Here is a 23,731-nt window from a genome sequence, read left to right on the forward strand (position 1 = left end):
CACATAAATAGCTGACCAGCATTTTATATAATGTCAACGCAATAGCAAACAGACATCTTTGAGACATATGCACGAACACTAAGTTTATTTAGTTTTTGTGCACGCAAAATATACTGCTGTTGGTCTTTTACTGGAAAATCCCATCAAGTTGGGCTGAAACACATCTTATTTCATACTGTAGAGCAGTGTTTTTCAACCCTTTTTGAACCAAGGTACACTTTTATTTATACAGTCCATCGAAAATGTTTGAAAATTAAGTTATGTCAAATATTGCACTATACTACCTCCTAAGCAGATAATTAGTATATAAGAAGAAGAAAATAATAATGATACTAATAAGAAAAAAGAGTGATGTGCTTTATTTGAATTTCCCTTCGGGGATGAATAAAGTATCTATCTATCTATCTATCTATCTATCTATCTATCTATCTATCTATCTATCTATCTATCTATCTATCTATCTATCTATCTATCTATCTATCTATCTATCTATCTATCTATCTATCTATCTATCTATCTATCTATCTATCTATCTATCTATCTATCTATCTATCTATCTATCTATCTATCTATTTGTGTTTATATTTTTTATTGTGCAATCTTAAACCCCTTCGTTAAACAAATTAAGTTTTTAAATGTAGTCTGCTACCTCATGAGCAGATAATTAGTATATAAAAAATATATAAAAATCTAATGCCTCCTACTCAGTGTTCATTTTACCTCTGAAAAGTGATGAGTCCCGGGGACTCACATGCTCAAAATTCTATGGGTCCCAACAGAGATCTATGGGTCCCCAAAATTTAGTGTTATCGAGGTTAAAATTGTAAATCGGTGATTAACATATAATAAAAATCTACATATTCATTCAGTTTTAATCATCAAATTATTTATTCATTTTCTGCATCAAATTATTGTTGGTAATATACCGATTAAAGGGATAACCACAAATCTATCTTTTTTTCTCCTTTTATACTTTCTTTTTTTCTTCACTTCTTTATACAACATCATAATTCGTAATATAATGCATCAAAGCAAGTGAGCCGTTTGAGAGCCGGCTCTCTTGAATGAATTGAGCCGAAAAAGCCGGTTCTCTAAAAAGAGACGGACTTTTCACCTCACAACTCGAGATCGGCGTGCAGACGAAAACTCGAACCGCGAGACCAAAACAACATCTGCCGGATCTGCCTGACGAAAAATTTGGAGTGCGGTAAATCTTTGTTTAGAAAAAATGTAATTGGGTAATAATGACAATTTTGTGTCCAAAAAGTTGCGTCCAGGGGACGCACGTTGATTTGAGACTATGCGTCCCCAGCAAAAATGATGCGTCTAAGACGCAGGGACGCGGGCAAACGAGAACATTGAAAGAGTATATAAAAATCTAATGCCACCTACTGATATGGATGACTATTACAGTTCCTTCTCTGAAGAAAGCAAAAATACTGAATAATGGCCTGATTTTTTGGAAAGATAAAATTGGGCAAATTCCAGCGGTACACTAGAAAGGTCTCACGGCACACTAGTGTGCCCCGGCACACTGGTTGAAAAACACTGCTGTAGAGTAAAAATGTCCTAAAGATGGAAAGCAGCATCCCGGGCCTCTACTGTAGTTTAAAACAAAACTCCATTCGCATCACTTGAAACAGTTTTCCTGCCCGACGTGCACTCACCTGCTGTTTATTGTCTTGACTATTCTTCTGTTTTCCATGCTTTACATTTGCAACCCAACATGACCACAAAGTTGCCGCTGTTAGAATCACACTGCTCTGTGCTGCTGAAACTTCAACAAATTAATGTAAGAAGTCTTAGTCAGTGTTGTGCTTATAACTGATGGTGGCTCTTTGTTGTTGTTTTTTCCTGCAAGGCCATAGAAGCAACAACATTGAATGTGAGTGCAAAAGAAATGCCCATGAATCTTTCATGAGCCAGCCTCTGCAGGACTTTGCTACATTGAACTGAAAAGGGCTCATATACAGAAGCGTTCAAAAAGAATCAAGTGGGATTTGGTGGTGGTCTCTCCGTAAAGCTCCTGATTCATTAGTTTAAGGAGGGTTTCTTTGTCAATGATTTAGATGGTAAAAGAAAATGATTTGGTTAGCAAAAATAAAACTCCTAGGTGTTGGTAATCTGGCAATATTAAGGCTCAATCTGATTACTCCCCTTTTTCCTCAATTGTACCCTTACTCTAGCAAAACATTTTCACTATGTGGTTAAAAAAGTCCTACGCAAAGGGAGTAAGGTGTAAGAGTGAGGGACACAAGCCACATTTCACAAAGTCAATTCAAGAGCGCCCTAGCTCCTTTCTAGCCACGCCCTCCTTTGGCATTACCGACCAACTGGAAGCAATCATGGGAGGGAATGAACCAATTATATGTGTTTATGCTGTGTTGTGTTATCCATCCTCTCCATTATCTGCACCGCTTATCCTCAGTAGGGTCGCGGGGGTGTTGTAGCCCAATCAGCCATCTTTGGGCAATGGGCAGGGGATACCATGAACTGGTTGCCAGCCAGTCGCAGGGCACACAGGGACAGACAATTCGCTCGCTCATTTACACCTAAGGACAATTTGTTCCAACCAATTAACCTGAAATGCATGTTTTTGGAATGTGGGAGAAAACCGGAGTGCCCGGAGGAAAGCCACGCAAGCACGGGTAGAACATACAAACTCCACACAGGAGGTTCAATCTCATGACCTCAAACTGTTCCGCACACGCGCTAACCACTCCGCCGCAGTGATGTCCGTGTTGTGTTATGTTACCAGCAATTCCTACAGAGGGCGATCCGATAAACAAGAAAGAGGAAGTATCAGTAGAAGAACTAAATCGTGAATGACCTAAACAGGATTGCGACCTCACGAAACTGAAATAGAGTTATATCATTTCTGTGGCCTTCTGAATTCTGTTCTGGCCTGAATTCAGTGCATATTTTTGCTAACGCCGCAGCTAGCTACAATAGCACATAGCATCGCTTTGTTGGTTACCTCGCTTATCTGCTTGCTTTACTATTTAAGTAGTCAATAATACATCATTTATTAGCCAATGCTAGCATCATGGACTACTCTCGCTAGCATTGTAGACACGGTTGATAGCTATAACAACCAAACAAAAGATTCATTTTACAGTTTAAAATCGTGAAAGACTTGTACAAGCTCGGGATTTCAAAACAATATCGTCCTATCGTCTCCGGGGTCGTTAGCTGCATTAGCGATTAGCATCTATTTGGTGGCTAGCATCACTTTAGCTCCGAGTTTCACATTAGCAGTTCATAATAAATAAATAAAAATATTCTTCGATGGGAAGCATTATTTTGTCATTGATGACACCATAGACTACAAACGTATTAGTTGAGTAATAAAAGACTTTGTAGAAAAAAAATAGTTTATTTTTTATTTTTTTTATTTTTTTTTAATTTCTAAATACTTGTTTTTACTGTTCATACTCTAGCTGTTATTCATTATTCACTGTCTTACTGCTGTAACAAAAGAAATGTCCCCATTGTCGGATATAATGGATTATCTTATCTTATCTCTTTTCTTCTTTACAAGGTAGTGCTACTAGACTGACAGATAATGCTAGTTTCATTTCATAACTCCTAATGAGGCTGCTAACTGTGAGGAGAGTTAAAACATGCCAATTTCGACAAAACATACTTAAACTAAACCCAGTTCAGAAAGTAGGTGCCTTTCCCCGATTATCATCGTTTTATGGTTTAGTGAAAAGTGTAAAATCATCTGAAATATGCTAATTAGTTGCAAAAAATATATATATAAGTAGAGTTCTAATAAAGAATCAAGATCACAATTTTGTTTAAAAAAAGTTATAATATGATATTTTACCCATATTGCCACCTCTTTTCCAAGTATTAGCTCTAGAATGTGTTATTATTGTGCAGAAGTCTGGGGCAATAATTACAAAAGTTCACTACGGCCCCTTTTAATCCTCCAAAAACATGCAATTAGAACAGTACACAGGGTAGGATATCGGGATCATACTAATATTTTATTCCTGCAGTCCAAATTATTAAAATTGGATGATTTAGTAAAATTTTTCACTTCACAACTGCTATTTAAGGTCAACAAAAACATAGTGCCAGAAAACAAAAATTATTCATTCGGAAAGGGCGAAAATTATAACTTAAGGGGCTGTAGTAAAATCAAAATCCCAAAGGTGAGAACTACCAGGAAAAGTATGTGTGTGTCTGTGTGTGGAGTCAAACTTTGGAACAATTTACAAGACGAGATCAAACAATGTCCAACTATTCACTTGTTCAAATTTAAATACAAAAAAACATTACTGGCAGAATACAGAGATGAAGAAATTACATGTTATGTAACATTATTTTGATGTTGAGTCATTATTTTATTCCTGTTTTTATTCTAATGTTCGGAATAAAGTTTTCATTCATTCATATCTGCTTCATTCCAAAATGGCAGCCTTCCTGTGTAAGCTAGGCAACTTCCAAGCATGGGGCTTGCTTTTAAACATGAACACCACATGAAAAAAATAATATACTTGCAGTTCCCCCTCCTGCCTGATTAGAAATGCGAGCTTGTCTACATAAATAGTACAGTAGGTATAAACAAGATTGAGGAAGTAATACAGCAACGACTGATCTGCTAGCTTGACCAACCTGAAACTGCTTTTCTTCTCATGTCCTCATGAGTATATTTTTGCAATCACCGAGTTGGCGTCAACGTTAGCCTCAGCCGTTAGCACATTTCATTGGCCGGCGAAGGAGTCGAGAGCGAATCAAGAACCTCTGCGGGTACAAGCCAAATAGCGCACTTCGTTAATGGATCAACAATCACTTCTACATAGTTGACAGATTCCCTAACAATCAATTAGCAGACTAATCCAGCGTTTTTCGCAGTCTGGCAAGATCACAGAGCCGTTTTGTCGCTGCTTGTGTTAGCACGAATCACGAGTGTTTTGAACAGCAAGTTGGAGTTAATTACATGACAAATTAGCATAAAATACTTGAAGGAGAGTTTTGTTCTGGTTGCTTGCGACTCGATAATATTGAGGAGCAAAAATGGCAGAAAGGAACGATTTTTGTAGTTCATTCTGATGCATTTTCAAGTCAATCGGTAGTGCCGTGTTTAGCACATTCGCCGAACATGCAAAAGGTACCCAGTTCGAGGCTGTACTTGCCCAAGACACACCACAAATGGTGCCTCTACAACCTTAGTGGTTAAGAGATCCACCCATACACCCATATCACATAGCAGACATATACTGTATATATATATATATATATATATATATATATATAATCAAATGGCAGATATTTTGTTTTTTTTTACTCAATTGTAATGTTCAAGGACCTATTCCAACATTAGCAAACATGTTTCATTTGGTTCATGGCAAAGATAATCATGACTAATCAAGATCGAGAACGACCATAAAAAAACACCTATTGACAGTTAGGAATTTGAAATACAGAAAATTTCCGGAATTCTTAAACCCAAAAGTTGCCGCAGCTTTACTGTATATGGAAAAGAAAACAAGTTTGTCATTGCTATGCTGTTCTCACTAGTGCCAGTTTGTAGCAGTCAACACCAAAAGTAGCAACAATTGAGTGTCCTCCCACGCGTTATCATTACTACTTTTTATTTCTGACATATTTTTCCTGCTTTTTGTTCCTGCAGGACTCAACGCTCTGCCCTTTGACCCGGCCGCCAATAGCAATCCTCTGCACTTCAACGGTTCCAGCAGCTCGCTGGTGACCGAGTGTCCGTCTTTGGAAACTACGCCCGAAAACGGAAAGAAGCGCAAGAGAGCCACCTTGCCCGCAGGTACTGATGTGTGACTGCGTGTGTGACGTTTTGTTCATCGCTGGTTGAAAAATATTCAGCAATCCCTTATCCAGGGTTTGTACGGGTGCTTGAAATCCTTAAAAATGCTTTCATTTCAATGTTGTGTTTCAAGGTCAGGAAAATACTTGAATTTTGGGTGAAGTGCTTGGAAATGCTTGAAATTGTTGCCATTCCCATGTTTCCTGGAAGTCTGACTATATATAAAAAAAAGGCGTGTGAAAATGAAGCCAACACGCCTGCTCTGGTGGATGTCATTATGGTGTTGTATGCAAAGCATCACCGGCCTCTACTGATCGCTCCCAAGAGGACAGCTCTGTATAGAAAAATGTCTCTTTTGGCCTAGCTCACTTTTGACTTCCGAGACCTCTTCAGATTTTTTTAAATGATATATTATCAAAAATAATAAAACATAATGCACCAAATGTCAAGAACCGGAACAGGATCAGGACCCAAATGCGTGATGTTCTCACACAAGCCTTTTATTTTACGAGAAATGGGGAGTCATGGACTTTAGGCAGCAGTCTGGCGTGGAATGATCGGAAGCCAGAGGCCGACGAGATTGATACCAATTGCCAGAGCAAATATCGGACGGATGGGGTTGATACCGGACAGGACTGGACAGACAGGATAGATAATGAAACAGGATATCGAAAATAAACAGCACAAACAAGGCGGGAAACAAAACTGGAGAGAATAATAAACAGAACAAAAATAAACGGGAACGAAACTGGAAACCGATGTTGAGCAGGACAAAAATAAACGGGAGCAATACCGGACTAGAAATACCAACAGGAAAACAGAGTCAGAACCCGCGTCTTGCGAGGCAGAGGTTCGTTGACGGACTGACAAAGTAAGAGAGAGCGCAGTGATCTTAAAAAGATGGAAAGCCAATCTGTTAATGAGCTGCAGCTGGCAACACGCGGGTGGGGCCAATTGGGTGCCATGGCAACCGTGACACGACCGGCTATTCCTGTGAGCAAGGGCTGATCGAGCAAATTTTTGTCATTTTTAGCAGCGTTTTTCACATTCCTTCCCCACAAAAAATTAACAGTACCAGTGTGACCATCATCCTTTATCCCCAGTTACTTACAGCTGCAAGCAGGGACTGGCAGAGTCAATCCAAGTCAAGTCATGTATATTTATATCTCGCCCTTTCTCACAAGGCGTCTCAAAGGACTTCACAGACCACAGATTATTGCAAACTACGGACTACACCATCCCCTGATCTAAAACCTACATGAGGGCAAGTGCATGTTAAAAATAGGGCGTGGGGTTTACTTCATGCATTTTTGCATATTACTGTGAGTTTCGGTCCCCATTATCTGCGACAAACAGTTGTTCGTTTATTTCAACCCTACTCCCCTGAATCACCAGGAATTATTACCTTGTCCTATTATTGGGCATCACCACAGCGGAAAAGAGCAACATCCTCCGGTTGGTCTTGTCAGTCCATCTCTGAGCTCTCTGGTTAGCGCGTACCTCTCCGACTGTCTGTTGCCATGCCAACAGCACCTGCCAATCAACAGCGTTTCCTGCACTAACACCAACTGACCTTGCTGGTGGTACGTGCGTACTCACGTGGGTTTAACGCGTCACAATTATTTTGTATTTCACACTGATCAAAGCCTGCTCTGCCAGTCCGTCAGTCACTTCCAAACACCACTTCCTAATTATACAAGTTAATGAAGCGCTTTTGTGCTTTAAGAGAAATTGTCCTTGAAACTTGGAGGCACCGTTCCTTCTCCTTTCTCTGCTTTTCTTTATAATGTTAATTCCCTTAGCACGCAAAGCAATAATTGGATAATGTCTCTTATTAAAAAGAGTGTAAGTGTCCTAATTATAAGGTTGTCAAGTGGTTGAGGTCAACAATGGAGACACTTGTGCTTAGAAACACATTGCTTCTTTAGACAGAACATACTGCGAGGCGCTGCGATGATAACCATAAGGCAGAACTTGATGAAGCATGCTGAAAATGATTTCTTTTTTTTCTAGGAGCTCAGTTTTACTGCTCTCTGATCATTTCTCATGACGTCGTCGTTTTTCGTCATTTGTTTTCGCTCTGCAGTTATCTTTTAGGCATTCATTGAATGTCATGGTTGCCATGGCGCCCAATTGGACGCTCTGTGTGTGTCACGGTTGCCATGGCGTCCAATTGGCCCCGCCTGTGTGGCGCCAGCTGCAACTTGTTCACAGATTGGCTCCCTGGCAGTATTTAAACTCTGTCCTGTCAGTCACCTTTTGTCGGTCCGTCTGAGAATCTCTGTTTTCACACGGTAAGCCCTTTTTCGCCTGTCCTGTTTTTTTTGCTCCTGTTAGTCTCCCGGTAGGATCTGTTTTGATCTAGACCACGTCTGCTCTCCCGTCCCGAATTACAACCTGTTTTGATCTCGACCCTGTCTGTTCTCCCACCCGAATAACGATTCGTTTTTTGATTCCGATCACGTTTTTGCTCTTCCACCCCGGCTACTGACCCGTTTTTTTCTGCTCCCGACACCGCCATCACTCGCCATGGAAGTTCCACTTCCGCGTCTGAGCAACCTACACCCCGCAACCAGCGATCTCCGGATCGTGTGTGGGCTCCTTTCCCTTCTTACACATATAAAACTGTGAGAAACGTTACGCGAGTGGGTCGTGGCTCTGTTCTGGTCCTGACATTGAATCTCTCTGGATTATACAGTGTTCCCTCGACATGTCACTATTTGTCAATGAATCAGGTTTGCATATATTTGCAAACATGGACAAATTTCGACGTCACTTTAGGGGAGACAGCACACTCGGAGCTACTGTAGAACTGCCTCCCATTTAGAGGAGCAGTCCGAATGAATCATTTACATGACTAGCGACAAACGAATAACCCCTTTTACATGCTGTTTAAAAGTAAACTGATGAGGGGGGAAGCACAAGAAATGGGACGTCTTCTCCGCATTTCACTTTTGAGAAAAGTTATTGAATTATTTCATTGTTGCATTTGCGTTTGCTCCGAAAGTTAGATCCATTGCTACATCCTTTTTTTGTGACCTGCCTCAAGCATACACTTACACTAGATATCGTTGGATACAACTGTTGAATCCATTAGATATGGACTGTAGCTTTGTCACAATTTAGGCAGCAAATTAAATGGAAATGTCCCGGTTAACCAAAACACATGACGCTTTTTTAGCGAGTAAGCCGGAGTTTGCGTGTAAACAAGGTAACAAGGTGTGACCAGATGCATAAGTTTCCATCATATATGTGTGTATATATATATATATATATATATATATATATATATATATATATACACACAATGGAACCTTGGTTCTCGACCATAATCTGTTCCAGAACCCTGTTCGAAAACCGAAATCATTTTTCCCATTAAAAATAATGTAAATCGTTTTAATCCGTTCCAACCCCCTGAATGTTTACCTTGAATGTTTAACGTAAACATAAAGCTAACCCAGGCTAATCGTACGTTCGCGTTGTCGTAATTTTCCGTACGAAGGGTTACGCTAACATGAACGTGTAAAAATAAAAAAATCAGGTCGTTTACAAGTCATTTAGCACCCGGGTCTCCACAACAAGTGGTGAGCGGTTCATTGGAAAGGGGGTTCCGTTCCAACACCCTCAATGTTGGGCTCCGTTCCAACACCCTGAATGTTTAACTTAAACTTAAAGCTAACCCAGGCTAATCATACGTTCGCGTTATCGTAATCCTATGAATAGGTTTTCTTACCTTTGTGGTGGTCAGCAGAAGGCGCTCGCACACCTCCTTCATATTTGGCTATTATTTATTTCTTAAATGCAATAGTTGTACGTCTTTTTTCACCTGTAGCAACTTTGCTGCTTGCACTGACTTTCTTCGGAGGCATATTAAGGGTCTCAAACACCCGTACGCCGCTCAGCATCGCACCCTAGCCTACGCACTCACGCATTACCGGCGTTCGAACTCTGATTTTTTTGACCGAACAGCGAAGCAAGAATTTCTCGAAATTTTTGGTCGGACACCGATTCGTTCGAACTGAGAGGCGTTCGAAAACCGAGGTTTCACTGTATATATATTTATATATATATATATATATATATAGAACATTCATCTACCGAGCGAAAGGTCTCTGGTTCGAGACCGGCTGCAAATCTAATATATATATATATTTATTTATGGGTTCAACTGTGACATTCACTTTGATGTATAATCAACAATCAAGTGTGATGATGCAATGGAATTGAGTAAAATGTATAATTGACATATGAGGGAAATTAATAATCTTACCATTTGAAATCACAGTAGTAGGGAATCTCACTTGTGCCTAACTGCTCCAAGGACTTATCCCTGTTTTGTCAAACAAGATAGCGTTTTATTTTTGTAATATTTTTGTATCTTTTTCAAAAGATGAACAAAAGCTGTAAACAAGTATGTAAACAAAATTGGACAAGTTTGAAGGAACTCTTTTGTTATCTACATGTGGGGGATCGGAATGTGAGTGGGTGCGATGGGTCTGGTGAGTCTCCATGCTTTGCACTGTTGAACTGGCCTTTCACGAAGACACATACGTTTTTGATCCTTCGCTGACGCTGTTAAAACAGTATGCTAGAGGTAAGATCAAGCCTAAAAAATCCAACCTGGCCAGACCTGGCTCGCTGGTACGTACTGTAAGCCTGAATCCGGCTAACCCGACCGATTTCAGTATTTTCACGCCCACGAGGTGTACATAACGGTCGCAGATTTTCTTCAAATGATAGGGTGCGCTCTCTCTGGGCCGTGCGCCCTGTCTCTCACGCAGCAGCAAACGGAGACCAGTTCGGCGCCAGCGCCTTATCGGGCTGGTGCGCCCCCAGCAGCGTTGAATTCTGAAATACAACAACTACGGAGACTGCGCCCTTTCATCCTGGTGCGCCTTCTGGGCGTAAAAATACTGTTACTTGATTTTAGGGACCAAGTCTGGAGTAAACCTGTAGCTGTACTTTGGTGCCGAAGTGTGCATTTTGGCTAAATTGCGCAGCTTCGGGTTTACTTTGGGGCGAGTGCCTCAAATGAAGTGCACATTGATTTGGCAGAAGACATGAGGGGTAGAATGTAGGGCAGGGAGGGAGTTCTTAGTCCTGACAGCCTAATGGAAGAAACTGCCCTTTAGCCTGCTGGTTCTGGCTCTGAGATTCAGGAATCTTGTCCCTGACAGCGGCAGGTTGAAGAGGCTGTGAAAGACAGAGACATCTACTCTGGACCATGGAAGTTAATGATCACCATATTTCGCCATGGCTAAAAGCCGTGCCAGGTGATGTGTACGCGTCTCGATTTATTGTGCGCAAGAAATATTTGAAACATTTAAGTTCCGGTCCGTAGCCTTTGCTCTGAAAATGCTGGTCTACTACTGATCCCAAGAGCCAAGAAAAGATCCGCAGCTTCGAGAGCATCTCCATTCGGGCCCCGGTGCTGTGGAATGCTCTTCCTCCTGAGATTCGATCTGCAACCTTAGTCGAAATGTTTAAATCTAAGCTTAAAACACACCTCTATTCCATAGCATATGAATAACCTATATTTTATGTTGACAATATCTGTGTATCTGTGTATTATTTGCCCTCATGTAGGTTTTAGATCAGGGGATGGTGTCATAATAGTCTGTGGTTTGCAATAATCTGTGGTCCGTGCAACCCTTTGAAACTCTTTGTGATTAAGGGCGACACGAATAAGCATGACTTGACTTGACCTGACTACTCTTAAATTTAACTTGCCTTAAGCTGTCGGAACCCTGGAGATGGGCGGTTGGGCTCACATGCAATCCGAGTGGCTTTCCTGGTGAGGTGGGAGTTCTATATCTCCAGGAGAGAGGCATAAGGGGGGACACCAATGACCTTTTCCTCTGTTCTCACAAGGCACTGCAGGGTCTTACGATGAGAGATGATGAAGGGACCATACCACAGGGTGATGCAGCTGGTCAAGATGCCCTCGGTAGTGTCTGTGGTATGAGAGCATGATGGGTGTCGGGGCACTTGTTCTCCTAGGTTATTAAAGTTCAGTTCATTAACTAGAGTTTCAGTTATGCAACGCAGATTTTCACCTACCACCGTTGACAAATGTAAACTACCTCGGCATGTTTAGGAACACCTCAGTGACAATACGCTTTTCAGAGTCTGATCTCTTATGGAAATGTCAGTGTCGTTAAACAAGCGCAGACGTTTTACCTCCTACTCACCGAGACGCCAATCGGAACAGTGTTGGCATAACGGCACGCGTTTCTTTCTTCACCCACTCAAGCCTTTGTGAGGCGGCAAACGTGTTTTATCTAGCCATCTTTCAAACGCCGCATCAGTCAAAGCCGCAATATTGTATAGCGCCATTCCTCGTGCTTAGCGGGGATGAAATATTATGTAATAACAATATTTTGATCTGTTTTACTCTGAAAGAATTTGAGGGAAGGATATTAAACTTCAACTTTTATCGTAAGTGGTTCGTATTGGATTTATTCGAAACATTAAAAGGTTAAAGTAAACGATAAAACATTAAATATCTGATCACTCACCTTTACTTTGACGTGCGTGCACTCATCGTTAACAACGGGGCACTCTAAAAAGGCCATTCCACCAATGCAAAGAAGTGTTTTGCTCTTTATGTTTTTCTCTGAAGCTAGTTAGTTAAATCCAAATCACAATTGCATTAAATATGCAAATTATTCTTTGTAGTATATGAATAGTTTTAATATCTTAACAACCAGAAATTCATTGGTAAAAAATGGTGTGGCACTCATCTTCAACAAAGGGGCACTTTGAAAAGTCCAGTCCACTAAAAGAAAGGTGTATTTTCTCTCTATGCTTTGCTAGTGACCACTTGTTTATTTAGCGTTCCGGTCGTGAAACAGGTCGAGGAGTTTATTCCTGAATATTCTGGGCGCAAATGAGAACCATGTTGTTTGATTGACAAGTGCACTGTCAGAATGCCCGACAGTAACCTTCATCCTTGGAGGGAAAGCTATGACAAAAATAAAACTATTTAGTTCGTAGAAAAGAAACACTTCCCACCAGGCCTTTGTGTAGACTGAGTCTGGCAAGTACTAAAAAAACTCAACACCTTCTCCTAACTGCAAACTAAAACCACCATTTGAGACAATGAAGATATGCAGTTACACATTATAACATTAGTTAACTAGTTACCTCACCGGCCGTGTCACTCGGGTCAGGGTGACACAACACACTCTTCTGTTCAACAGCAGGGCCCGACAGCTTTCACTGGTTTACCCCTGCCGCATCATACAGGTGCCCTGCCCATCCCTTAGAACGCGTCCACACATCCCACTGTCCTTTTACAACACCTCTCCACTCCTTTCTATCACCAAAAAGAGCTCTAGCTTCCATTATATTCAGACCTCTTTCCTGCAGAGAACTCATAACACTATCCATCCACGTCAATTGCGGCCTTCCTCTTGGTCTCCTTCCATTGACTTCTGCTCCGTAGATCCTCTTCAACATTCGCTCCTCATCCATCCTCTCCATGTGTCCAAACCAACCGAGTACTCTCTTATCCACACACTTGCACAGTTCCACTACTACTCCACTTATATGGTATTTTTTGATTATTCACCAATTTACTTTTGTGGCAACATGGCATGACCAAAATATCTGAGCTATCAAAACGGTGATGTGTTTATAGTTGGGTCTTTCAGAGCAGACGCAGGTCTTGGGTCTACCCACAATGCACACAGCAACTTCAGGCAGAGCCGTTTATTTTGGACCATGGGAAATTGTATATTTAATGAGAAGTGGCTGTCCGACGGATCGTTTTTCGCCATGGTCAAAAGCTTTGCCAGGAAATGTGTACGAGGCACGATGTATTCTACGGAAGAAATATTTGTATTTTTTTGTTTTGTTTTGTTTGTCTCAATGATCAAAAGGCATTGCAAAGTCTTGAATTTGTTTCCAACCCAACACATCATCAAACAAGTCAGACTATTGAGTGTTGAGAACTGAAATGATTTGAACCGGGAATTGGATTTGTTGCTAAACTGGCTAATCAAGCAGATCAGAAATTCGTTGAGTTGCTTGAGTTCTGCTATCGATTCTCGGCAGGTGTTTTTTAATGCGTTGAACTACGATGTCTGGGCAGATGCTGATGTGAAAACATCAAAAATCAGTGTATACTCATGCCATCCATTTGGCAGCATTAAGTTATTTCCCATCTGTTTGTTTACGCTACACTCGCTGATGCGTTTTGGATTTGTTTGAAAAGGGCCGTATCCAAAGCTGTTCGATTTCAGTTTTTTTTGTTTGTTTGTTTGTTATTTTTACTACCACGACTCAATTCCAAATTTTGACACGTCAGCAAAAATTCAAAGCTAGGAGCATAAATTCAGCAAAGCGAATTGGACAACTTTCTGCTTAAATAATGCACACTTGCCTAATAGCTTTCAGGTATAACGCAATGAATACTTCAGTATTTTATACCTCATCCTGTCACATCATGTTTAAGTCATGCTCTCCACTTAGTTGCTATTTACTGTCTGATGTGGAGTTTGATGAAGAGTGACACAGCGTTTCTTACGTAACAGGATTTTTTTCTTACTAGGTACTATCTATCTCCATTTGCAATTTCAAGTTTCCTTAAAACCCAGAATGTTGTCAAAACGTTCTGCACCAACCAAATCATTTCTTTCTTTCTTTCTTTCTCTTTCTTTCTTTCTTTCTTTCTTTCTTTCTTTCTTTCTTTCTTTCTTTCTATCTATCTATCTATCTATCTATCTATCTATCTATCTATCTATCTATCTATCTATCTATCTATCTATCTATCTATCTATCTATCTATCTATCTATCTATCTATCTATCTATCTATCTATCTATCTATCTATCTATCCACCCATCCACCCCTACCTCCGTCCCTCCCCCACAGTATGCAATCTGAGATAATGGATCCCCGCAAAAACAGCCCTGTACATTTTAGGCAAACCACAAAAGTCCTTTTCAGAGGCTTGAACTGGGGGGAAAAAGGATTCTGCTGCTCCCTTTTCTTAGTCTACCTGGAATAATGTATTGTGGCCACAAGAGTGAAATTAGTTCTAGGCAGACATAACGGGAGTAAAGTGCCTCAAGGTCCGACTAAAGTGCTCTCTTCCAGTCCCCATTCGCAGCAATATGGGATTGGGCATAATGGGTCGCAGCCGCACACGAGCAGTTGATTTTAGAGTAACGGCAGTAAAGGAGCTCACTCTGCATCAATAAGCAGTTCACTCTTTGATGGACAGAATGGCAAAAAGAGGAGTCAGGCCCAACAAAAATGCGCTCTGCGGGTCCTTGCTAGCAGGATTATTCAATCGGGGGATAATAGATCGCGGAATATTTTCAACTCGCGACGCACTGAGCCCCCGGAGCAGGAAATATAGCGAAAGGCTACAGTATACATATTTTCCCATGTGTTTTTCTCTGTATGTTAGTCAGTAATCCAATATCTGAACTGAGAGCACAAATCTCCCCCTTTTTTTTAACTGAACGTATGCTTCTTTGTGGAAGCCCACAAAGCAAGATGCACCTCGGGGGCCGCCAGGCGCCGGGCGGGCGACGACCCTCCGCTTTTGATTTGATCACTCTCACTACGCGGCCATAGATGCTCATTTTCCCCTGAGCCCCGCTGAGCGCTAGCTGCAGGTGGTGAGCTCTAGACACAACTGCATACAAATCAGTCAATCGCTCGTGTTGCATTTGAGTTTATGAGGAAATGACGCTTGCCGTGCCGAAGTCAGTAGAAATAAAGCATCGTTAATGCTCATTAGGCCGATTATAATCATGATCAAAAGTAGTCCTGTGTATGAAGGACCAATCCTGCCATTTGTAGAAATAAATGTAAAGATAAAAACATACATAGAAATCTTTGGTATATAAATAAATAAACACATCAGTAAATCACATAATCATAATACAAAACAAATAAAGTTACCGGACACCAGGACAGACGACTCATAAAAGTTGCCTGCCCAGCCATAAAGTTCCCTGCCCCATTTTTCACAACTTGAAACACAATAAGACGACTAATGGCAAAAAAAGCCATTATTGCAAAATATTAAGGATTGACAATCAGAATATATAGCAGAACAACACTATAAAATTAAGTTTACCAAAATCTACTTATAACATTCATTGCATGTATATGACATCGCTGTTTTTCCATCTGCCATCAATATGTACCTGTATTTACTCATCTTCATTCATGCAATGTTTGCGTTGCGTCGTCTGCTACAAGCCACGTGAACTCCTCTTTCCACGATGCTTCTAATGTACGTTTACGTTTTGTAGCGTCATTAATTTTGTTAGCTTCTTTTGAATCTTTCTTCTGGGGCTGAGGTTTTGGCTTGATTCCTAACCACGTATCCATTTCTCTTGTGTTCTCTGTGCGTCTACTTTGGAAAATTATATGCAAATGTACGACTTTAGAGTGCTCAGGAAAGTCCGGAAGCACGAAGTTCTTCAGTGACGGCTTCTGATTGGCTGCAGAGTATGTAAATTGCCAAACAAACCAAAATTCAGAAATTTCCAAACCGAACGAAGATTTCAAAATCGAAATAAAGCAAACGTTTGATTTGAAAAAAATGAAAAGATAAAAACGAAAGATTTTTTTTTTCTTTCTTGAAAAAGTTGTCGGCCACCCAGGCAGAGACGTTTTTTAAGTTGTACGCCAGACATAAATCATGCACCCCCCGGGCGTCCGGGCAGGCGTTGTTTCAGACACTGGCATATATGACAAAATACACGTTAAAATAAATGACAAAACAATTGACATAATAGAATAGAATAGAAGAATAGAATATACCTTTATTGTCATTGTTACAAAATGGGTTAACATATTGTGACAACGAAATTGGGCATGACACTCCAGTTTTACACATTCACAATGAGGTATGAGCCAAGAAGATAAAGGAACAGAGAAGATAAGGTTATAAAACAAGGGGGATAAGGCTATAGTTATAATTTACATGGTATTTACACAAGAAATGTCGGCATGTGGGATGTTACATACAGTGTTGTCGTGATACCGTTGGTATCGTAAGGGTTGTGCAATATTGCATTTGGTGCAAAGTCATCATAGTGCAACAAATAGTCAGCATATGCATTGGTGCAAACATAGACAACATAGTGCAGAAAAAAGGAAATGGTCAGACATTGTGCAAGGTGAGCAGTAAACGTAGTGCAGTCGACATGTGCAAGAACATAGACATTAGTACCATTATATACGTATGAGGTAGTGTTGGCACAAGTTTTCAGGTTTTTTGTGCTGTGTCTGTTTTGAGCAGTGAACAAACATAGTGCAGACAGCATGTACGTGAGTACCATTTTACATTCGTGTGAGGTAGTTTTTTGCAACAGTTTTCAGTTTTTTTGTGCGGTGTCTGTTTAAGGTGGTAATGGCTGTGGGGAAGAAGCTGTCTCTGAGTCTGTTTGTTTTTGCTTTGTGTGACCTGTAGCGCTTGCCGGAAGGCAGCAGGTCGAAGAGGTGGTGGCCGGGGTGAGAAAAGTCCATGATGATGTTTTCTGCTCTGCTGAGGTAGCGAGAGCAGGCAATGTCCTCCAGACTGGGCAGAGAGCAGCCGACGATTCTCTGGGCTGTTTTGATGATCCTCTGGAGCTTTTTCCTGTCTGCTGCTGTGCACCCAGCATACCACACCGTGATGCAGTATGTTAGGATGCTCTCCACTGTGGCTTTGTAGAAGGACACCTGCAGCTGCTGTTTTAGGTTATTTTTCCTGAGCAATCTCAGGAAGTGCAGTCGCTGCTGGGCCTTCCCTACCACCGCTCTGGTGTTTGCAGACCAGGAGAGGTCGTCGGATATGTGCACACCCAGAAATTTGAAAGAGTGGACTCTCTCTACACAGTCTCCTTTTATGGTGAGTGGTGCTGGATTCCTGCCATTCCTTCTGAAATCCAGAATCAGTAATAAATAACATAAAAGAGGAAATACATGACAAAAAATAAATACTGAAATAAATGGATGACAAAATAAATTACAAAATGCATACATATATAAATACATTTCATTTGATTTATGTATCAACGTATTTTAATGTAATATATTTGTAGGTCCTTATATATCCATACACTTATTCCTACAAATGACTGTCTTGCTCCGCCATACTGGCAGCATAGCTTATGAAATATAGGATTCAATTCATCGTGTACGTAGAAAAAAAAATTAATAAATAATATCCGTACTCCTCGGACTCCCGGCAGACGGTTGAGTTGTCAGAAGGTAAATAATGTAAAAGGCGACGTTAGCTGTCACGCTTGACAGCTCATTGCCCGCCGAGACGTAGCGCTAGCACATAGCGCTAGCTTGTGTGTTGTGCCTCAAAGCCAGGAAAATGGACCTGCGCTAGCTAGGTCACTGCGGGGGAATTTGAGTAATGGAACGCATACAACTGCTTGCCCACTAGCTACTGATGTTTAAGAATTAAAAATTCATGTATGTATATATATATATACAGTGCATCCGGAAAGTATTCACAGCGCTTCACTTTTTCCACATTTTGTTATGTTACAGCCTCATTCCAAATTGTATTAATTTAATCTCTTAACTCAAAATTCTACACAAAATACTCCATTATGACAATGTGAAAGTTTTTTTTTTTTTTTTACTTTTTTTGAATTTATTAAAAATAGAAAACTAAGAAATCACATTTACATAAGTATTCACAGCCTTTGCCATGAAGCTCAAAATTGAGCTCAGGTGCATCTTTTTTCCACTGATCATCCTTGAGATCTTTCTACAGCTTAATTGGAGTCCACCTACAGTAAATTCAGTTGATTGGACATGATTTGGAAAGGCACACACCTGTCTATATAAAGTCCCACAGTTGAGTGTGCATGTCAGAGCACAAACACCAAGCATGAAGTCAAAAGAACTGTCTGTAGACCTGCGAGACAGGATTGTCTTGAGGCACAAATCTGGGGAAGGATACAGAAAAAATTCTGCTGCTTTGAAGGTCCCAATGAGCACTGTGGCCTCCATTATTTGTAAATGGAAGACATTTGGAACCACCAGGACTCTTCCTAGAGCTGGCCGGCCTTCTAAACTGAGCGATCGGGGAAGAAAGGCCTTAGTCAGGGAGGTGACCAAGAACCTGATGGTCACTCTGTCAGAGCTCCAGCGTTCCTCTGTGGAGAGAGGAGAGCCTTCCAGAAGGACAACCATCTCTGCAGCAATCCACCAATCAGGCCTGTATGGTAGAGTGGCCAGACAAAAGCCACTCCTTAGTAAAAGGAACATGGAAGCCCGTCTGGAATTTGCCAAAAAGCACCTGAATGACTCTCAGACCATGAGAAACAAAATTCTCTGGTCTGATGAGACAAAGATTAAACTCTTTGGTGTGAATGCCAGGCACCATGTTTGGAGGAAACCAGGCACCGCTCATCACCAGGCCAATACCATCCCTACAGTGAAGCATGGTGGTTGCAGCATCATACTGTGGGGATGTTTTTCAGAAGCAGGAACTGGCAGACTAGTCAGGATAGAAGGAAAAATGAATGCAGCAATATATAGAGATATCCTAGATGAAAACCTGCTCCAGAGCGCTCTTGACCTCAGGCTGGGGCGAAGGTTTATTTTTCAGCAGGACAACGACCCAAAGCACACAGCCAGGATCTCAAAAGATCGGCTTCAGAACCACTCCGTGAATGTCCTGGAGGGGCCCAGCCAGAGTCCTTGACTTGAATCCGATCGAACATCTCTGGAGAGATCTGAAAATGGCTGTGCACAAACATCTCCTATCCAACCTGATTGAGCTTGAGACTTATTGCAAAGAAGAATGGGCAAAACTGCCTAAAGATAGGTGTGCTAAACTTGTGGGATCATATTCAAAAAGACTTGAGGCTGTATTTGCTGCCAAAGGTGGATCAACAAAGTATTAAGCAAAGGCTGTGAATACTTATGTAAATGTGTTTTCTTAGTTTTCTATTTTTAATAAATTAAAAAAATGTAAAAAAAAAAAAAAAAAAAATTACATTGTCATAATGGAGTATTTTGTGTAGAATTTTGAGATAAGAGATTAAATTAATACAATTTGGAATGGGGCTGTAACATAACAAAATGTGGAATAAGTGAAGCGCTGTGAATACTTTCCGGATGCACTGTATACCTTACTTTGTGTTCACTACTTTTTACTCTGTCATCCTACGACTATTCAGTGTTGACAACAGATTTCTGTCGCGTTGCCTTTTTGTCTTACTGCCGTATCTTCTCGTGTCCTGTTGGTTGATCATAACGTTTTTGGAGGAATATCAACTAGAAATAAAGAAATGTGATTATTTTCATAACCGGTGTCTATGGTTATATGTGGGCAATATGTTTGAATCGCTAACATTTGCAATTAACATTAGCGACCACAAAGCTAAGCTTTATGTAAGCAATAATGTTAACTAGTTAAAGCGACAGTCTCTATTATTTAATGCCATATAGATGTGAATAAATAATTCATTAAAACAAATCTGTTAAAATGTTTTATTGAAAATACTTTGTAGGTCAAAATATTTGCATTTACTTGACATAAAACAAGCCTACCCTAGAGGGTCTGATTTAATTGTCCACCCTCTTTGTTGCCACTGCCACCCGAAAAACAAAATTCTTGTGACATTACAGGAAAAATTGATCATTTGTATTCTTCTTTTTTTACTTTTTAACACTCGTTTTTGTTCACACTACACCTTACAGCAACATCTAGTAGCCGAATGATATGCACTGTCCCATTGAGACTAGCTATGGTAAAATTTGGGTGATAAGTTTTTTGTGGTACTAGCTTGCTGTTGTAGTTTGATTGTGTCCTGTTTTTCAATAACATTTTCAAGAAAAACAAATCACTGACTGTAAAGCTAACCCTCTCTTTCAGCAATTATGTTGAACATTTAGCGGCAGCACGGCAGGGCAGTGGTTAGCGCTTGTGCAGCACAGTTCATGTCATGGGAACCTGTCGTGGGTTCAAATCCAGCTCCGGACATCCTGTGTGGAGTTTGTATGTTCTCCCCGTGCTTGCGTGGGTTTCCTCCGGGCACTCCGGTTTCCTCCCACGTTCCAAAAACATGCATTTCAGGTGAATTGGCCGGTCCAAATTGTCCCTAGGTGTGAATGAGCGAATGAGTTGTCTGTCCGCGTGTGCCCTGCAATTGGCTGGCAACCAGTTCAGGGTGTCCCCTGCCCACTGCCCGGAGATGGCTGGGATGGGCTCCAGCCCCCCCGCGACCCTAATGAGGATAAGCGGTACGGCTAATGAGATGAGATGAGATTTAGCGTGTGTTTGTCTGTCTTTCTGTCTGTCTGTCCGTCTGTCTCTTCATCCATCTAATACAGTTTATTTTGAATATTTTTGCAAAATTGCTAACCACACATCATGTAACTCCAATGTGGTGGCCGCGAGCACCAAGGTGGCCCCTAAGGACAGCAGGGGACCTATTCTGAAACTAGCTCACCAGTGCTGGGTCATTATGATTTTTTAATGGTAAAATGACTTTAAATGAGTTTATTCAACCCTTATTCCAATAGTTAACCTGGTAATAACATAGTAACAACATAGTAATGACATGATATGTCTTTATTTTAGAAATGCATATCAAAGTGGGTGCCTGCTGCTATGGAATATCAAAATTGGACTGCAAATCATGCTTGAATTGTCATGAATCAAGAAGCTTAGACTACTTGGCGTTTTCATTTTTGTACTATACATTTCTTAAACTACCCAGTAGAAATATATAAAACTACAACCAAATTTTTCTGTTGTGCCACCCTCAGCGTTGGTCCGCGGGCCAGATTTAAACCAGTGGCAGGCCTGCGGCACGCATACTTTACTTTACACAATGAGATATTTGAGTTTTTCCCATAATCAGCAATATCACAACAATTTAAACAAAAATCGCAATATTTGAGGTGATTTGTCACAAATTAAGAATGTAATTGCATTACAATACTTGGTGAAATGACATCCAAGCCCTTTAGTGTTACCTGTGGTGTTCCGCAGGGTTCAGTACTTGGCCCTCTTCTTTTCAGCATTTACATGCTTCAATCAGGTGATAATATTCGCAGGTATAATATCAGTTTTCATTGCTATGCAGATGACTCTTAACCATATCTTCCGATGAAGGAATCCGTCTTCATTTTCTTGCAGCAGGTTATGCACCAGATTGATTGGGCTTTTTGTTTAAAATCCATATTGTCAACATAATATCTTGACCATGCGTGTGTAGTCTTTGCTTTCCTTTTAAAAATTGCAAACTAAACACCCCAGAAATCAATAAATGAAGTCTCAGCCACTCATTTTTGTTTGTGTTGCAACAGCGATGCGCAAGCTCGGGGACTTGGAGACGACACCTCCGGGTTCAACAGTTCAATTTCCCAGAAAAAAAAGGAAAGCGTGAGATGATAGCCAAAAGCTGATTTTCTGCTTGGCATTATTAGCCACATTAAACCCAAATTTACACTTGCATCTATATTGCATATTGTCCATAAAGGCGGCAAGAAGGTATTAGTTGAGCCTCGGGGGTTTAATACTCAATTATTTCCGCCTCGAAAAAAGCATGTAAATAAGGATAAGCACTACATGATTTGTTTGTGTTTTGGATTATATTCTTGTCGAAAAATACAAATACATATTTACTAAATGACTAAGCTGTTTAATGACTTAGCTGTACTTTACAATCTCTGGGTTATGGTAACCCCACCTTAGAGCGTTTTTTTTTTTTTTTTTTTTTAAGTGTTGAGTAGGATGTTTTCGGTTCCTTTAATACGGCGTTTCCCCGGTATACGACGTCAACAAAATGTTTTGTGTGCCCCTAAACTTTGCTTGTTTTCGGCCAAACGATGAGTCATATGTGGCCCCGGGCTGTAGTTTGACCACCCCTTTTCGAAGGGCATGACAATTTTTGCAAGCCCCTGTATCCACCTGTAACTCCACTTGACCAGTGTATGGTACTTCACACCAAAGGCAAATCATATGTAATTTTTCATTTACATGTATATTTATTTCACCTGTTATTTAATTATATGCACATACGTTACTCATTAGGAGTACTTTCTGTTGTGTTATTTTAATGTTTATTACCTGGGACACCTGGGTTCAAAATACGTTACCTTATTACCATAGGTTTATCCCCCGATACACCAATACCTTCAGATTTTTTTGCAATCTCCACCTCAGGACACATTAATGTCCTGTAAAGGGGGTCTATAGTTTTATTGTGGCGACATCCTGGAAGTTTATTTTAATACTCTTAATTCAATCACAACAGAAAAACTGAACAAAAGCAATCCAATCTCGCTATTCACATTGAAATGAGACATTTTCAAATCCTTAGATTTTTTCCCCTTCTACCAGGTGGTCCAAACAAAAGACGCTTGAACATGGCTGATTATTCTTTGCGCGTTATTGTTGCTAGGAGAGGTCAGAAACGTGCCGGACGAAATGTCAAATCGATATCAACTCTAACGACGTGATATTTATTAGACTAGTGTGAAATATGCAAATGCGTTTGTACCCAGGAAACTGTTGGTCACCCTCTATTCTCATATCATGTTATATACATGACTTGAAATCTTTAAAAAGGCTTCCATTTTAATGTTGTGTTTTTAAGGATAGAAAAAGGGTTGAATTTTGGTTGAAGTGCTTGTAAATGCTTGAAATTGTTGCCATGTTTCTCAACTAGGGGGCGGCAGTGGCTCAGGAGGTAGAGCGCTTGTCTTGGGATCAAGGGATCGCAGTTCGAATCCCGGCTCCTCTGTGTTACATGTCGAAGTGTCCTTGGGTAAGACACTGAACCCCTAATACCCCCAATAAGCAGGTTAGCGCCTTACATGGCTGCACGGCCGCTATTGGGAAATGTGAAGCACACTGTAAATCGCTTTGGGAAGTCTTGACTTGAAAAGCGCTATATAAATGCAGATCATTTCACTAGTGCTTAAAAATGACACAGACACCGCTCCCTGGCTT

At 40.6% G+C, this 23,731-nt stretch overlaps 1 protein-coding gene across 4 annotated transcripts in view; it reads left to right on the top strand.

Moving 5' to 3' along the window:
* Nucleotides 1-23,731, top strand: part of enox2 (ecto-NOX disulfide-thiol exchanger 2) — a 307,278-nt gene that overhangs the window by 127,426 nt on the left and 156,121 nt on the right. For all 4 annotated transcript variants that reach the window (XM_088343564.1, XM_088343563.1, XM_088343566.1 and 1 more), the window contains one exon: nt 5,645-5,791. In XM_088343564.1, coding sequence (XP_088199690.1) covers nt 5,645-5,791 — 147 coding nt within the window. The remainder of the gene's footprint in view (nt 1-5,644; nt 5,792-23,731) is intronic.

The sequence above is a fragment of the Urocampus carinirostris genome, chromosome 9 (assembly GCF_059441175.1).
Source record: "Urocampus carinirostris isolate Australia breed hairy pipefish chromosome 9, RoL_Ucar_1.0, whole genome shotgun sequence".
In the NCBI taxonomy this organism is placed as follows: Eukaryota; Metazoa; Chordata; class Actinopteri; order Syngnathiformes; family Syngnathidae; genus Urocampus; species Urocampus carinirostris.